The sequence below is a fragment of the Chlamydomonas reinhardtii genome, chromosome 16, assembly GCF_000002595.2.
Source record: "Chlamydomonas reinhardtii strain CC-503 cw92 mt+ chromosome 16, whole genome shotgun sequence".
NCBI lineage: Eukaryota > Viridiplantae > Chlorophyta > Chlorophyceae > Chlamydomonadales > Chlamydomonadaceae > Chlamydomonas > Chlamydomonas reinhardtii.
Window position 1 is genome coordinate 4182685 of NC_057019.1, and position 16321 is coordinate 4199005.

Below are 16321 nucleotides of genomic sequence, written 5' to 3' on the forward strand. Positions count from 1 at the left end.
GGGCCTGCATGAGAACCTATTTGGAACCAGCCCTGCTTTCCGCAGCGAGGAAATGCATGCTTGACTCATGCATGCCTGTCATATATGGCACACGAATTAATGCTATAACAACTGAGAATGCCAAATGGCAGCCGGTCAAACAGCTTGCGGCAGACCTGCCTTTTCAGCAAGGGGCAAAGCAATGGCTTCACGATGCCTAATTGGTGCTTAAAATTGCGTACATGAAAAGTATATGCAGCTGAGAGGCCCTGTTGGGCTTGTAAGTGAGCGACCGGCGAATGGTGCCCGGCGACTATCGGCCGGGCTCATACGCTGCTGCCTACCTGCAGCAACAAGCTGAATCAGCAGCACGGAGGCCCTCTTCGACTGAGCGCCAGCGCGCTCGCCGGGAGGAGGCAGCCTGGGACGGGGGCCACGGACCGGAGCGGCAGGACAGCAGCGACGCGGCCGCTGAGGCCACGGAGCCGGTCGCGAACCAGGGCAGCTATGCGGCCATTGCCGCAGCAGCTGCGGCCGCAGCCAACGCTGCGGCAGCGCCAGCCACGGGCTCGCCGGGCCGACCGGCCAGTGCCAGGGGCCACGGCACCCGCTCGCCCAGCCCCTCTCCACCCCGGGCGTCATGGGACCCAAGCGTGAGCAGGTGAGTCGCCTTGCACCGCCCACCGTCTGGTCGTGCAGCTCCGCACATAATCCCACGTTGCCCACCACGTCCGCACTGCTCCGGCAGGCCCGCAACCACGGTCCTGGCACAGGCCACCCAGATGCGGATGGCCCGCTTGCGGCGCTTGGCCCAGCGCCAGGCGCAGATCCAGCAGCCGCCTCCCGCACGCGGCGGCAGCCTCACCAGCTCCGGCCCCCTGCAGGCCGGGCTGCGCGCCTCCAGCGCCCGCGCCTCGGCCTCAAGCCGGCTGGGCCGCGCCCCGGTGCTTTTGTCGGCGGTGCTGCAGCAGCAGCCGCAGCTGTATGACCGGCAGCGGCTGTCTGCGGTGGAGCGCTTCATCGATGTGCTGGACGAGCTGCCCAGCCGGTACAGGGACGCGCAGGTGCGGTATGCGCCAGGCGGCCGTGCTTGGCTACTGCTGGGAGCTTGGGGCTGCAGGACTGCAGCTGGTGGTTGTGGATGATGCTGTTGACTGGCAGGAGGGTAGAACGCATGCTTGGTACTAGGCCGCAAGACTTTACAAATTGCACCCGAGTGTGCAGGGTTGGTACTGGCCGTAAACATGGATCAGGGCGTTCGGCTTAATGCAGTTATGTCTGTGTGCACGTGCATGTGAAACTTCAGGTGCTGTACCTGAGCAAGAACTCGCTGACCAGCGTGTCGGGCCTGGAGCAGTTCGGGTCGCTGCGGGTGCTGGGCCTGGCTGACAACCTGCTGTCGGAGCCGGGGCAGGTGGAGGCACTGGCGGCGGCATGCCCCGGGCTGGAGGCGCTGTCACTGGAGGGCAACCCCCTGTCGATGGTGCCGCACTACCGGTGAGGGTTGGGGTATGGGGGCGACTTACGAAAGTCGGTGACGGAGAGCCATGGATTGGAAGAGAATGTGGGTAGCGGACTTCTGGCAGGGCGGCTGAATCGCGTGGCGCCGGGGCCGACTGCGCGTGCCAGGAGGCGTGCAGCGCATCGTGCAGATTGCGGAGGCAGGCAAACACCCGCGCTGGCGGAAGGCAGGCGGCCGTGAACCGGGCATCCTGTGCACGTGCAGGTCGCGGGTGATCCTGGCCCTCCCCGGGCTCAAAGCTCTGGATGGGCGGCCGGTAACGGAGGAGGAGCGCGCGGCGGCGCCCGGCGAGCTTGCGGCAGAGGAGGCCACGGTGGCAGTGCTTATGCGCAACGCCTGCGAGGTGCACAAGATGGTAGGTGCAGGATTAGCGCCAAAGGCTTGTCGGATTTGATGATTTCAGCCGGGGAGGTGGTATGTGCCAGTGCAGGCGTGTCAGCGTGCCTGCGTGCCTGCTTGTGCACGCCTGTGAGCGTTGGGTCCTACTGCTGCCGTGCAGGCCAGTGTGGTGCAGCGCGCGCAGCTGCACATGGAGCTGCTGCACACCATGTACAGCCGCGGCGCCGTCATGGCGCGGGTGGAAGCACTGGGGGACGCGGCGGCAGCGGCTGCAGAGGGTCGCGGCGGCGCGCGCAGCTTGACACGGCTGGTGGAGCTTTGGGACTACGAGGGAGGGATGGGCGCAGAGGTACGGCGCCTTTGGGTCCGTTTTCAGGCTCGGCTTGTACTACCAGTGCGGTGCCAGCATCTCTCACGTGCTGCGTGTCTAGAATGCTCCACCAAAGAATGTTGGCGTGCGCTGTGCAGGAGCGGCGGAAGATCCGTGGCGCATTGCTGCGCGAGGTGGGGCGCATGTACCGCCAGAGCCGCGCGGCACAAGGCGCTGGCCGGTCACCCAGCTGGGAGGACGCATTCGCTCAGGTGGGTTTCCCACCTGCCATGCGACACGCGGTACAACCCTTTGCGCCTACCTCCTGGCGCTACCATGCAGAGCCTCAGCGAGCCTTGCATGCCGACACGCCTCTCACCTGCGAGCCCGGCTGTGCCCACGCCACCGCTGCCGCGCACAGGTGATGATGGCGCAGCAGCAGACCACCGCGGCGCTGCTGGACCTGTTGACGCAGTGCCAGGCGGCGCTGGACGAGCTGCTCCGCAGCATGGCGGCCACCGCGGGGCCCCACACCAGCTCATGGTCGGCAGCGGCAGCAGCAGTAGGCGGCAGCGGCGTGCAGGGCGCCGGTGGTGTGGGAGGAGAAGGCGCTGGCAGGGCGCGGCTGCTGCGGGAGGCAGAGGAGGACGCGGAACGGCAGCTGGCGCTGCGGATGGAGCGCGAGGGCGCGATGGCAGACATGAGGTGCGTGTTCAAGTGACGCACTGTAGTTCATTAGCAACCCGCCTGGCCTACCAGGAATTATAATTCGCCGTGCTGGTTTGGCCACGACAGGCGTGCTGCCGCCGCCCGGCCGGCGCTCAAATCTGCGCTCAAACGTACCGCACACCAGCGCCAATCGGCCGACGGCGCTGCGGCTGAGGCGGCTGCCGCCCGGCGCTCGGGCAGTGGCGCCGGCGGGAGTCAGCACGGCGGAGACGAGGAGGAGGACGCGGCAATGATGGGCAATCTCTCCGACGACGAGGGCTTACTTGTCCGCCGCCGTCGCAAGTCCCCGTCGCCGCAACGATGGCAGTCTGCGCGCTCCTCGCCGCCCCCGCCAGAGGCTGTAGAGCGGCTCCTGCGCGCACGACGGGGAGTAGTGGCGTCACCGGTCAGAGCGGGAAGCACACCAGCAGCAGGGCTGCGGCCGGCGACCGGGCGCACTGCCGAGTCCCGCGATGCCGGCACCGCGAGCGCCGCTAAGGCACCGCAATCTGCACGGGCTACGCTCCGGCAGCAGCTGCCGTGGTCTGCAGGCCCGGGCCTCGCGTCAGCAACCACAGCTGGCGGCACGGGCAGCAGCAGGTCGGGATCAACGGACCGCACACGGCCATGGCTGCAGCGCCGGTCGCGGTCTGTTGACGCGGCGACTCTGCGCCGCGGCGGGAGCAGTGCACGTGGTGCTGCCGCAGGGGGTCCCAAAGCCACGGCTACGCCTGTGGCTGTGGGCGAAGGCGCCGACGACCGGCGCCGCGCGTCATCCGTCTCGCCCACCAAGGTGAGAGAGCCAAAGCAAAGTTTGTGCCCGCAACTGGCTCATAACGTGTGCAGCAGAAAGCGACTTGAGTGCGTATGTACTCTTCTATGCAGAGGCTGCAGTCGCCGCCGCTCAACCACCCTGCCGCGTGGCGTCCTCCTGGAGCGGCACCGCCAGGTACGGCGTGTCCGAATGTGGCCCAAACAAACGTCTCTACTGCTTTGCAATGGCACGGACGATGCCTCGCCCCAACTGTCCCCACCTGCTGCTGCAACCGGCCGGTGTCCTTGCAGGTTGGAGCTCGCCGGCTGGAGCTGCCTCGCCCTCGCCCGACTACAAGGTCGCGGCACAGGCGGTGGAGCGGGCGGTGCGGGCGCAGTGGAACGAGGAGCAGGTGGACGCCGGCGTCCGGCCGCACGCAGCGCTGACCGCCGCTGCCGCTGGCGGCCTGGCGGATGGGGCCTCGCCGATGCGCCAGTCGGGCCAGTGGGCGGACCTGCCAGAGCGAGGCGTGTCAGCCTCGCCTGAGGTGCTGGGGCGGCGCCAGGGCCACAGCCAGCAGTGGCATGGCGCAGCGCACAGCCTGCCCGCGCACCACGCGCGCCGGTCGCTTCAGGGGGCGCTGTCTGGTTCTTCGGCGCCGTCAGGCGCCACTGTGGGCTCCTCCGCGCCTCCGTCCGCCCAGGCGCGGCGCAACCCCGCGCCCGCAGACGCTCGGGCGGCGCAGCTGCGTGCGTCCTCTCCGGCGGCACCACTTGCTGCCGGCGGAGCTCGCACTCGAAACGCCGCCGGCAACGCTTTGGGTGGCGCTGCCTCTTGGTCACAGATCGATGACTTACGCCGGCAGGTGGAGGAGTCAGTGGCGGAGACGGCTCGGCTCCGCCACATTGCTGACTTGGCAGCCCAGCCCATTCCCGCTCGCAGCCCTCTTCCCTCCACGGGCCTTGACGCCAGGCCCAATGCGCAGCTGCGGGCGTCATGGCAGCTGCAGGCTGAGGTGGCACCGCTGGCGCCGTCCTCGCGGCCGCACCCTGCCACAGACGCGGGTCCGCCCTACGCCCAACTGGCGCCGCCGCCTTGGGCGATGGCGCCGCCGCAAGCACAGGCGTGGGGCGTGTCCTCGACGCCACCACCAGGCGGGCTGGGCGGCGCGCCAACCTTCAGCCCACAGCCACAACCACAGGCGCCGCCGCCTTCGCTGCAGCCGCACCGTAACTCTTCCGCCCGTGCGCCTGATGACGCGTCATTGACGGGCGCGGCAGCACCGCAGGGTGAGCCTTTCCCCAGCCTGCCGCGGATCTTTGCACCCCCCACAGCCGCGCCATCCGGTGCTAGCTGGCCTCACGCTCAGCCCCAGCCCACATTTCAGCAACAGCAGCAACAGCCCTTGGCAGATACCGAAGCTTCCTTTACGGTAGCGCCTCGTACTGGCGAGCAAGCGCCCACACAGCCCGCCGTGCATCTACGGCTGCAGCCGCCGCCTGGCGCCGCCACAGCCGCCGCCAACCAGGCACAATCGGCCTACACTGGCCAGCAGCGGTCGGCGCCCGCTGCCCCCGAGTACGCGCAGCCGTCGGCACCACCACTTCCCGCGCAGCTGCAGACCGAGTATGCCGCTGCGGCAATAGCCGCAGCAGCTGCTGCTGCCGGAACGCCAGGCGGTAGCTGGACCCCACAGCAGCACCAGCCGCCGCTCCAGGACCCTCAGGAGCCGACCTCCCTGGGAGGCATGAGCGTGATGCGCGCGAGCCTGGACGTGCTCACACCCGGCAGCGTGCAGACCAGCGCCAACTTTCCGTCTGTGTCCAGCACACCCAGCTTCAGCCGCCGCCTGGGGGAGGCCGCATCTGGTGCCGGTGGTGGCGGCTCGATCCTGGATGCGTACGGGGCGCCTGTTGGCCAGGCACAGCAACAGCCGCAACCGCCGAGGGGCTACGCACCACAGGAGGCTCCGGCCGAAACGCCTACGCAGCCGCAGATGACTGGAACGTGGGGAGTTGTCGACACTGCAGGTATGGGGCTACAGGCATGTGTATAATATCGTTGCCCCGTTTGGTAGCAACCGCGATAGCGTGCATGCTGAGAATGTGCAATGCTTTCCGCAGGGCCTATGCAGCGTGACTCAGTTGACTTTCCGCGGCCGCCAACCGCCACGTCCATTCTGGCCACGCCCGCGTTCACGCTCTTTGCGCCGCCGGCTGGCGGCGCCGCCGGCATGGGGCCCGCCTCCAGGGCCGGCGGCGGGGTTAGCTTCATCAATGCTGGCGGTGCCACCGCGGCTGCGGCCACGCCTGGCGGCACCATCGTCAGCTTCAACGATGCGGCCGGCGGCACCGCGCGTGTGGAGGTGGCGGAGATGATTACAGAGGACAGCGCCGGCTACAAGGACCAACACATTCACTTGCACATCCACCCGACCGGCTCACAGGTGCGGCGTGTTTCCTTCCCAGCTCCTGCATTATCCAGCGGGCTTTCCTGTTGCCTTACAGCATCTTCCTCATGAATGGCGGAGCCATGAGTACATCGATCATGCGTTGTTCTTGAATTTGTGCACAGGCCCCTGACACCGGAGGCACCGACGCTTCCACGCCGCAGCTGTTCATGCAAACCGGGCCGGACCGGCGCCGCGCCGGCGGGGTTGCGACAGGCGCCCCGCCGACGCAGCCCACCCTTTTCGGCGCCGATACCAGCTCGGCGGCCGGGACGCTGGCCGTGATAGCTCCTCCCGGCTCGCCCTTACACGCAAGCCTGGCCTCAGGCAAGGTGGTGTACGAGAAAATCGAGCGCATCAAGCCCGCTGGGGGCGGCCAGGGCGCTGCGGGGGCGTCGGCAGGAAGGGTGGCAAAGTCCGGCGGTGAGACGCGGAGAAGCAAGCGGCGTGTGCCTGGCGGCGTCGGAGCTGATGGCCGTGCGGCTGTGCCGGGCTTTGGTTACACCTATGAGGACGACGAGGAGGACTTGTCGGGCACCGAGGCGGAAGAGCAGGGCAAGGTGTCGTTGCGAAGGCGTGCGCGCGGGCCCCTTGCTCATAGCGCGGAGGAAGGCGGCGATGCGCCTCACGACGAGGAGGGCCAAGACCAGGAGGACAGGGAGGGGTACGACGACGATATCGCGCGTGATGGCGACTGGCGACAGCGGCGCAGCACCAGCAGCACAAGCGGCCGCTCTGGTCAAGTGCCGGAAGGTCGCCGAGCAGGCTTGCGCTCGCCGCATCCATCACGCCGCGCTGCCGGCAGCAGCCGAAGCCCGGCGGCCAGCATGCGACAACGAGACCAGGACGCACGTGAACAGGTGCGCGCCTGGTTAGGCCACACGCTCGTCGGAACCTGCTTGTGGGCTGCACTAGCCCTGGCTTTTGCTCTTCTTCCTGCCTTTACATGCGTCTCTCCCTATTGCTGCTGAATGCACAGGCACAGTACGCGGAGCTGCAGCGGCAATTGTCGGAGCAGGCGGTCCTGAGCAGCCAGCTTGAGCAGCAGCTGGCGCAGATGCAGACGCAGGGCCTCACAGCCGGCGCAGCCGGCGGTGTCCCAGCGCCCGCCGAGGTATTGGAGCCCGGCGCAGCCACGTTTGTGTACGGCACGCAGCAGCATGCCTCTCCACAGGCTTCCATGGCGAGTGCACAGCGTGGGCCGTTGGCCGCGGTGGTGGCGGCAGACGCACCGGCCGGCATGACCGGGGCCGGCGCTGGCGAGCGGGCGCTTCTGCCCAGTGGCTCCCAGCGCGAGCGGACGCAGCTGCCGTCCGTGCGGCGGCCCGCCACGTCCGACATGCTGCCCACCTTCCAGCTGGCGCCCACTCGCGACACCGCTGCGGCGGCTTCGCCGGAGCCTCGTGGCCAGCAGCAGCAGCAGCACAGCACCACCAGCTTCCAGGCGTCGCCAAGCCGGCTGGGTGCCACTGCATCAACCGCCGCAGCGAGCGCGACGGGAACGACGGGGGCACAGCTGCTGCCGGGGGCTTCCTCGACGCCCACCAAGCACGCGCCCAGCAGCCCCCCACCACCAGGCACGACCAGGCAGCAGTCTGGACAGCAGCTGCACTCGGAGCAGCAGCCGTCGCGGCCGCTGCAGGGTGCGGAGGATCTGCCGCCGGCGCTGCGCGGCATCTCTGACCAGATCCAGGCACAGGCGGCGCGCAACCGCAGTCTGCAAGAGCAGATAAGGAGCTTGCACGCGCAGCTGGAAGTGGAGCCAGCGGCAGACGCGGCGCTGCTGCAGGCGCCGGCCGAGGCGGCGGCGGCAGGCGTGGCACTGAGATCTCAGCTGCCCACCGCAACGGCAGCTGCGGCCGGCCTCTCGGGGCCCACGGTAAGCTTCGCACATACAACGGCTGCCGTTCGAGCTGCGTGTGTGGACAACGCCGGATTTCGGAATGCCCCGCCCGTCATGGGTCGCTGTTACGTTTCGGATTCGGAACAACTATCATCCTTTTTTCCGCAATTCCTAGACTGTCAACTGCTGTACCCTGCATTCCCACAGACGGACCCGCTGCCGGCTGGCTCGCTGCGTGCGCTGGAGCAGCAGCTTGTGTCGCTGACGCTGGAGAAGGAGGCGGTGGAGCGCTCGTTGCTTGGGGAGCAGGGCGAGGTGCGGCTGCTGCAGCAAGAGCTCGGTCTGATGGGGCAGGTGGCGGACGCGCTGGAGGAGTCGCAGGCGCAGCTGCAGGTGAGCCATCAAGGGCTGGCTGTTGCTGCTGGCATGGTGGCGACGCACTCTATTATTGCTGTGCACTACCTTCGCCGCATGCGTAGCTGCGTGGCGCTCTTGCTGCCCATTGGAACTGGTCTCGTCAGTGTGAATGGATGGTATGTTCGTGCCCACACATGCTGTTGCCCTCGCCTGCATCCCGCAGGAGACGCGGCTGGCGGTGGCGCACCTGCAGCAGGAGGTGGTGGAGCGGGACCAGCAGCTGGATGCAGGCCGGGCGCGGGAGGCGGAGCTGCTTGAGCAGCTGGCGGACGCGCGGGAGGAGCTGGTGACGGAGACGCGGCGGGTGCGTTTTGTGGCTTCGTCAAGGTGCTGGGCTTGTGGCCTGTGTGCGCTTTTTACATTGGCTGCCGGCGAGCTTTCCTTGGGCTGGCATCAAGCTGGCTGCTTCCAATACTCTGTTTACGATACTGACTTTCTATCACTTGCAACTGTGAACCTCACAGCTCGAGGGGGAGGCAGCCTCAGCGACAGTCCGCCATCAACAGCAGATGGAGGAGGCGCGTGTGGATGCGGCCGAGCGCCTCGCCTCGCACGAGGCCGCCTCTGTTGCGGCCCTGGCCGCCGCCCAGGCGGAGCGTGCGGCGGCTGAGGCTGCGCTGCTTGAGCAGCACACGGCGCAGATGCAGGAGCTTGCGGACGCGCACGCAGCGGAGCTGGCGACGCTGAGGTCAGCGTACGCAGCAGAGGTTGCGGCGGTGAGTGCAGAGCACGCGGAGGCGGTGCAGAGGGATGCGGAGGCTGCGGCCGCTGCGCAAGCGCAGCTGGAGGAGCGCCGGGTGGCTGAGGCGGCAGCCGCAGCAGAAGCAGCAGCTGTGGCGGCGGTGGCCCTGGAGGAGGCCGTGCGCGTCGGCCGGGAGCGATTGGAGGCAACAGAGGCGGCACACAAGGGGCAGGCGGAAGAGGCGGCTGAGCTGCACAAGCAGCAGCTGCAGGATGCTGTGGTGCGCGGGAGGGCGGAGGTGGAAGTGGCGCGTCAGGAGGGCGAGGAGCGTGAGGCCGCAACGCGCGCGGCAGCGCAGGCTGCCGCGGAGGCTGCGGCGGCGGAGCACGCGGCGGAAGTGGCGGCGCTGCATGACCGCATCCGGTACACTGCAGAGGACGCCGCAGCTGCGCGGCGCCAGGGCGAGGAGCGGGCGGCGGCACTGCAGGCGCAGCTGGAGGAGGCGCTGGTGGCCCTGGGCAATGAGCGCATGGCGCACAGCGAGCTGCGGGTCCAGCATCAGGCAGTGGAGGAGGTGGCGGCGGACACACGGCGGCAGCTGGAGCAGCTCCTTGACCGGCTGGAAGTGGAGCGGCGCCGCGAGGGGGCCGCGTGAGTTGGGTGCGATTTTCGGGTTGCTGCGGGGCTGTGGGGTTGGGACACACCTTTAGGTGTTCAGGACAGACACTTCTGGGCAAGACTAAGCCGGCTACTTTGCTTGGCCCTCCATGTCGATGCCAAACAGGGAGCTGCTCGCGCGCCGGACGTTGCTGCGCCGTGCGCTGTGGCACTGGTACGGCAACGGGCAGCTTTGCGCCGAGGAGGCGCGAGGGCTGCACCGTGCCGCTGAGCACTTCCGGCGCCGCGCCTGCCGGGCGGCGCTGCGGCGCTGGCACGTGGTGGCGCTGCGGACGCGGCTGCTAAAGCGCATGCTGCGCGAGCGGCGGACCAAGGTGCAGCGCCTGGTGCTGGCGTCACTCAAGAGGCTGGTGCTGGAGCGCAGGTATGTCAGGGATCGCACGTGTTGCCCCTGCACCCTTGAACGCGACCGATGCCTGAGCGCTGACGTGCAAAACTTGCTGCGCTCAAGGATTTTTACCGGATGTGCTGTTGCTGCAGGAGCGAGGCCCGCAGTGACACCATCGCGGCTGCGCACCACGGCATGTGGCTGCTGGGGCGCTGCCTGTCCGCCTGGCGCCGCCTGTGGCGTGCCCACGCGCGCGCGATCGCGCATCACGACGAGGACAGGGCAGCGGCGGCCACGACGCACCACCGCCACCACGTGCTGCGCACCGCCATCGCCGTCTGGCACCGGCAAGTGCACGAGCACTGCCTGCCCAAGGTATGCGCAGCGCAGCCCGGATGACACGTCCCTGCATGGCCCCACTCTACACATGCCCACACAGAAACTGCAGGCGGTTAGCCGCATCTTGAGTTTGATTCATGCGCACATGTGCAGACCCAGAAGAAGCGGCGGGCGGCGGCGGCGCACCGACGGCGGCTGCTGCGCCGCGGCCTGCAGGGCTTCCGACAGCTCCTTGAGCGCTGCGCCGCCAAGCGCAACAGCATGGCTCGCAGCGTACGCAGGTGCGCGCTGCGCCCAGTTGCTCAGGCTTTTGCATCAACTCATGTCACGTAGGGTACTGCTGGTTTATCCTGCCGATGAGAACGGTAATGGTGCTGGCGGTTCCCGGCTGGGCAGATGCTGACGTGCCGCCTGCTGGCTTGCGCCCACCCACAACGCACCGCAGGCACCGCTTCTCGCTGCTGGGCCGGGCGCTGGGCTACTGGCTGGACTTCATGGAGACTGTGCGGCGCAAGCGGTCCGCGGTGGCGGCGGCGGAGCTGCAGTTCGGGCACAGCCTGGTGCGCGCATGGCACCGCGCCGCGGGCCGCAGCGCCGCCATCCGCCGCGGCGTGGAGGGCATGCAGGCCAGGTGCGCGCATCATACCGGTAGTAGCACTGCTGCTTGATCCACATGCCGTACGTTTAAGGCGTTCAAAACTTGAAGCTGGTGTTGCCTGTGACCCTGCCGTTGCTGTGCGGCAGCTCCGGCACGAGGCGCCTGCGCACGTGCCTGGCGCGCTGGCGGGCATTCCTCATCTGCCGGCGCCAGTCCGCGCTGGCCAAGCGGCTGGCGGAGGAGCACCGGCGCGGCGCGGTGCTGTGGCGCTGCCTCAGCGCCTGGCTGGTGCTGGCGCAGCAGGCGGCGGCGCGGCAGCTGCAGGTCAAGGGCATGCGCGAGTACCAGCGCATGATGCAGGTGCGCGTGGCGCGAGAGCTGGTGGGAAAGAAAGCGGAACAGGTTATGATGGAGACCGTTACGGCGCTGTGATGTGTGGACCGGCCCTCTTTGTCAAATGCTGCGACCATTGCTTAAGGTTTCCTTTCCTATATAATGCAGGCGGCCATTCGCTGGCAGCGGATGGTGGAGCAAAGCCGGAGGCAGGCAGCGGTGGTGGAGCGCGCAGTGCGGCTGTTCCGGCACCGCGTGCTGGCGGCCACGCAGCGCGCGGTGCTGCGCGGCTGGCGGGACCTGGTGGAGGAGCGGCGCGCGCTGATGCGCTCCGCCGCTATCGCCTTCGTGCAGGCCTTCCTGGTCATCCGGACGCGCCGCCTGGTCACCGAGTGGCAGGGGTAAGGCATAGCCAAGTAGAAGCAAAAAAGGCTAGCACTTAGCAGCTTGCGGAAATGGGCCACCGCGGCCACTGGTTGAGGTAATTTCCGAAGTGCGTAGAGGTACTGACGAGTGGCATGGCGCGCGTCTTGCAGACTGGCACGTCGTGGGGCCATTGCCCGCGGCCGTGCGGCGGCCGAGGAGCTGCGCTCCCGCCTGGAGGCAAGCGAGTCCTCACTGCGGGCGGCCTTTGCCAGGCTGGAGGCGGCGGGCGCGGACTGCGACGCGCTCCAGCAGCAGCTGCGTGAGGTAAGCTGCTGACCTGGGGCTTGAGCGCAGTCAACACCACATGTAGTAACGCAGGCCAGCTGTGCCGCAGCACTGTCTTTAACTTGAGGTGTGCAAGGGGGCTGCACATGCAGCTGCGCTGCTGCCGTGTACTCCGCCTTTCACGGAGCCGGCTACCGTGCATGTCGTGCGCTTGCAGGCCCAGTCGGACGTGCTGCACCTGAAGCAGCAGCTGCAGGACACGGAGCGGCAGCTGGCGGAGGCCTGTGCCGCACTGGAGGAGGCGAGAACGGGAATGGAGGTAGGCCGCGGCTGTGCATGCGGGCGTAGCCATTATACTGCACGGCGCACGGCGCACCGGCTGCTGACATGTTGTCTGCCGGGTGTTGCGGCTTGCAGGAGCGGGACGTGCACCTGGCGGCGCGGGCAGAGCAGCTGGCGACGCTGCAGGAGGAGCGAGACCTTCTGCAGCAGAAGACGCAGACGCTGCGCCAACAGGTGCGCCCGCAGGGTGCTGGCCTTCGCGCCAGGATAAGTGGGCTGCGTGAGTGCACCAGGGCTCTGCTGCATTTGCAGCCACTCCGCAACGAGGTGACAAGTTTAATGCCTTGTGTTCATCGGCGCAGATCGCGGCTGGGGAGGTGTCCATCACGTCCCTACACGAGCAGGCGTCCTCGCTGCAGCGCTCGCTGGCGGCCGCGCAGGCGCAGAGCCGCGAGCTAGGCCTGCAGATGAAGCAGCAGGTGTGCATCTTGCTGCAAGTAAACGGTTATTCACGCATTCGCTTGCTGTGCCCCCACGGAGACGCCAGCACTGCCCTCACCGGCTGCTTCTCCGCACGCAGCCAGTGGCACTCTGTACAGTATCTGACTGGTCACTCTTGTTGTACGGCACACGCACAGGCGGCACAGTACGAGGAGCAGCTGCTGGCGGCGCGCGACGCCACAGCGCTAGTGCGACGCGAGGCCAACAGCCTGGCGGCGGCGGCGGCACGGGCGGAGCAGGCAGCAGCGGAAGGGGAGGCGCAGCTGCGGACCGTTCGTACCGGACACGAGTCGTTGGTGGCGTCCCTGCGCCAGGTGGGAGCGCCTATTCGTTCAGCTGTGTGTATTCGTGCAGGATTTCTTGTGCATGTGGGCGCAATCAGCCTACGATTTGCCGCAGCAGGGCAGGTGTAACCTGACCTCCCTGTTTGGTTTTGGCTCCGTGTATGTGTAAACAGGAGCTCCGCACACGGGAGGCCCACATCTTGCAGCTGAGCCAGCGCCTCAGCAGCATGCCATGTTGCAGCGGGGGCGCGCCCGCTGCAGCCACGTCCGCGGCCGCCCGGCCCGCCACCGCCCCGCGTCCCCCGTCGCCCTTGCCATCTGCATCTCCCCTGGTGGACCGGAGCCTGATCAGCGGTCTGGCCGCGCGCACCGCCGCTGGAGCCAGGGCCCTGCGCCCAACGGGCGGGCTGCTGAGCGGCCGCAACGTCGCCGGCGCGCTAGCGAGCGCTGCCTTGCATGACGACCCCAGCTCCTCCGTTGACACCACCACCCTCAGCACCACCACGGTCACCACCACGCAGGCTCAGCAGCACGAGGAGGTTGCGGCCCAGTGGCGTGAGCGTGAGCGGCTGCTGGCAGCAGCAATCGCGGCGCGTGAGCGCGGCCCGTTGTTTGAGCCCAGCACAGCAGCCGCCATCGCTGCCACTGCCACGGCTGTGGCGGCAGCCGTGCGGCCCCCATCCCCAGAAGTTGTCCTGCGCTCTTACGAGGCACGCGGGCCGGACACCATGCCGGCGGCGGGCTCAGAGGCGACGGGCCTGCTGCGCACGTCTTTGGTGTCCCAGCCGCTGCTTCAGCCCACCGCCCAGCGGGCATCGCCTGCGGCGCCAGCTGCAGATGTGTGGATCCGGAGCCCGGATCCGCCTGCCAGCAGCTCGCCGCAGCCATACCTGCACCTGCACCCACAGCCGGTCGCTGGCCGCAGCGGCTCGCACCACGTCACGTTTGCTGGCGCTACTTCCTACCTTGCTAATGCGGCAGGAGGAGGCGAGCATGATGGCGACGGCGACGACAGCAGCTCAGACTCAAGCGCCGCACTGCAAAGTGCGGCGCTGGAGGAGGCGGTGGCCGCTGCGGCGGAGCGGCTGCGCAGGTCGGCGGCGGAGGCGCAGCATGCGGAGCGGAGCCGGCAGGTGGGGGAGGCGGACTTCCTGCGGCGCCGGGCCGGCATCTTGCAGCAGCGGCAAGAGGAGCTGCAGCACTTGAGCGGCGGGCATACGCCAGGGGCGGCGGCGCAGGGCCGGCCGGCCAACGGCTCGGTTGCGGCCGGCGGGCATGTTGGATTAGCTGGCGCCGCCGGCAGCACCTCTGCGCCGGTCGACCGTGTGGTCATTCTAGCAGGTGGCACCGCGCCGGGGCCTGCAGAAGCCTCAGCCGCAACAACACACCGCGCCAGCCGCAACGTGGCCAACCCCAGAGTGAGCTCCTCAGCGGCTCAAGTCGGAGCCAGGCCCAGCACGGCGGCGGCGGAAATGGACCGGTCGCTAGACTTCGCGGCTCAGCAGCTGCAGGTGCTGGGCGCACAGCAGCAGGCCTACCAGCGCCAGCTGCTGCTCCAGCCGCCGCCGCCGCTGCCGCCATCCCAACCGGAGGCCAGGGCCCAGCAACCACAACCGCAGCCGCGGCAGCAGCCGCAAGCGCCGGTGTCATCGTCCTCCGCAGCAAACGTAGACGTCATGGGAGAGGGGCCTCCATCTGAGCTGCCGGCCCTTACGGCCGGCATCGTCAGCACGTTGACAAACCTCCGTGACGCCATTCGCTTCGGCCAGCCCGTAAGCCATGATAGCAGCCGGGCTCCTGGCGGCGTGGCTGCCTCATCCGCTGGACAGCAAGAGCCGCTGCAATCAGCAGCAGTCGCCGCAGCCTCAACCGGCAGCCTCAGCAGCCAAGGGAGCGATGCTCTTGCGCCCGCGGCTGAGGCCACCCTGCGGGAACTGCTCACAATGGCGCCGGACCGCGGGCAGCCGGGAGCGGCCGGCGGCAGTGCCTCCAGCCGACGGCCGCCCTCCGCGCCCTCCTCGCAGACACACCACTTCTCCTGGTGGCCCGCAGCAGCGGGTGCGGGCGGCGGCACTAGCCCCGGCATGTCTGGCGAGAGCGGCGACTCACGGGGCGCGGGGGACGGCGCGGCGGTGCCGTCCCTGCATTCGGTACCTGCCAGCTACCGCGCCGCCTCCCCGGCCGGTAGCACCTCGGGCCGCGTCGCGACTGGAAGCGATGGCGTCGGTGCTGCCAGCGCTTTCGCGGGTGCGGCTAGCGCCACTCACGGCGCACGCGCCAGCGGCGCCTGGCTTCGCCGCAGCGCTGACGGTGCGGACGCCTTGTCCTCGTCTATGGGTAGCATGAGTGCTGGCACCGCACCCGCCGCCCTCGGCCGCAGCGCCGGCTCCGCCTCCGGCGCCGCAACGGCGCTGCAGCAGCTGCGGCAGCTGGCGTCTGGCCACGCACGCCCGCAACTCCCACCGCTGCCACAGCAGCAGCAAGACCAGCACCCGCTGCCGCGATACCTGCAGGACCAGGGCCTCAGCACTCAGCTCCTGGTGGAGGGGGGCGTGGACGCTAGCGTGGAGGCAGAGCGGCTGCCGGATGCGGGCGCAGCGTTCCCGGAGCAGGGCCATGAGCTCTACATGCTGGCGGGAGCTCACGTGGCGGCGGCGGTGGTGCGGAGGCGGCTACTAGGGGACACTGTGGAGGCGGAGGTGTCAATGGCGTTGATGGCGGCCGGGACTGGCATGGCGGCTCAGGGAGGTGTCGGTAAGATCGGGTATGTGAGCGATGACGATGAGGAGGATGAGGCGCTGTGCCTGGTGGACGAGAGCACACCAAGCAGCACGGCACGCAGCATGACGCACGACGTGTGACAACTCTTGACGTCAGCGGGTTTTCAAGTACGGTGTTTATGGTAGGGGGGATGCCTCAAAACTTGGTTGATGATTCTAGAAGGACACTCCTCATATGGCTGACTGCAGTCGTCGCCACACTGTCACATCGACGGCGTGCTCGCGAGCTCTCGGCTGCACCAGCGGTGGCTTCCAAGCGGGGCCCATGCGAGCGCTGCTGCCGGCGGTTGGCCACTTCGGGCCGTAGCTGCGGCGACGCTGTGGCTGGGCGCTTTTGCATCGCGATGTAAAGTGGCACCGCGACATTGATGCATATACCTCCTGCGATAGCTGGCACTGCCAGACGGGAGTCGCGCGGCGCCCCCGCTGCGCGGCCGCACCTGCGGCGAATCGGCCAAGGGCTACTCGCCATGAACTCGACGGACCTCGTGGACTCCCCAACCTACAGCCTCTCAAATCCACTCCTGTGCATCCTGAGCGCTAA

At 68.3% G+C, this 16321-nt stretch overlaps 1 protein-coding gene across 1 annotated transcript; it reads left to right on the forward strand.

Moving 5' to 3' along the window:
- The first annotated feature begins 101 nt into the window (after nucleotides 1-101).
- On the forward strand, nucleotides 102-16139 carry CHLRE_16g668750v5 (uncharacterized protein). Its single transcript, XM_043071115.1, has 28 exons — nucleotides 102-640; nucleotides 728-1043; nucleotides 1286-1476; nucleotides 1706-1856; nucleotides 2001-2189; nucleotides 2309-2422; nucleotides 2572-2855; nucleotides 2946-3651; nucleotides 3744-3807; nucleotides 3924-5642; nucleotides 5736-6058; nucleotides 6187-6921; nucleotides 7041-7940; nucleotides 8112-8297; nucleotides 8485-8625; nucleotides 8786-9654; nucleotides 9788-10045; nucleotides 10162-10384; nucleotides 10502-10629; nucleotides 10794-10979; nucleotides 11093-11306; nucleotides 11448-11680; nucleotides 11816-11969; nucleotides 12148-12249; nucleotides 12348-12446; nucleotides 12575-12691; nucleotides 12851-13027; nucleotides 13171-16139. Exons 1-28 carry the CDS (start codon nucleotides 279-281, stop codon nucleotides 15856-15858), a joined length of 11829 nt encoding a protein of 3942 aa, XP_042915831.1. The 5' UTR covers nucleotides 102-278; the 3' UTR covers nucleotides 15859-16139.
- Nucleotides 16140-16321: the final 182 nt, after the last annotated feature.

Excerpts from the sequence above, each read along its gene's own strand:
- CHLRE_16g668750v5 (XM_043071115.1), top strand. The coding sequence starts at position 279 with ATGGTGCCCGGCGACTATCGGCCGGGCTCATACGCTGCTGCCTACCTG. Across the intron at positions 7,941-8,111 it reads CCGGCCTCTCGGGGCCCACG|ACGGACCCGCTGCCGGCTGG; the intron begins GTAAGCTTCGCA and ends GCATTCCCACAG. Across the intron at positions 12,692-12,850 it reads GCCTGCAGATGAAGCAGCAG|GCGGCACAGTACGAGGAGCA; the intron begins GTGTGCATCTTG and ends GCACACGCACAG.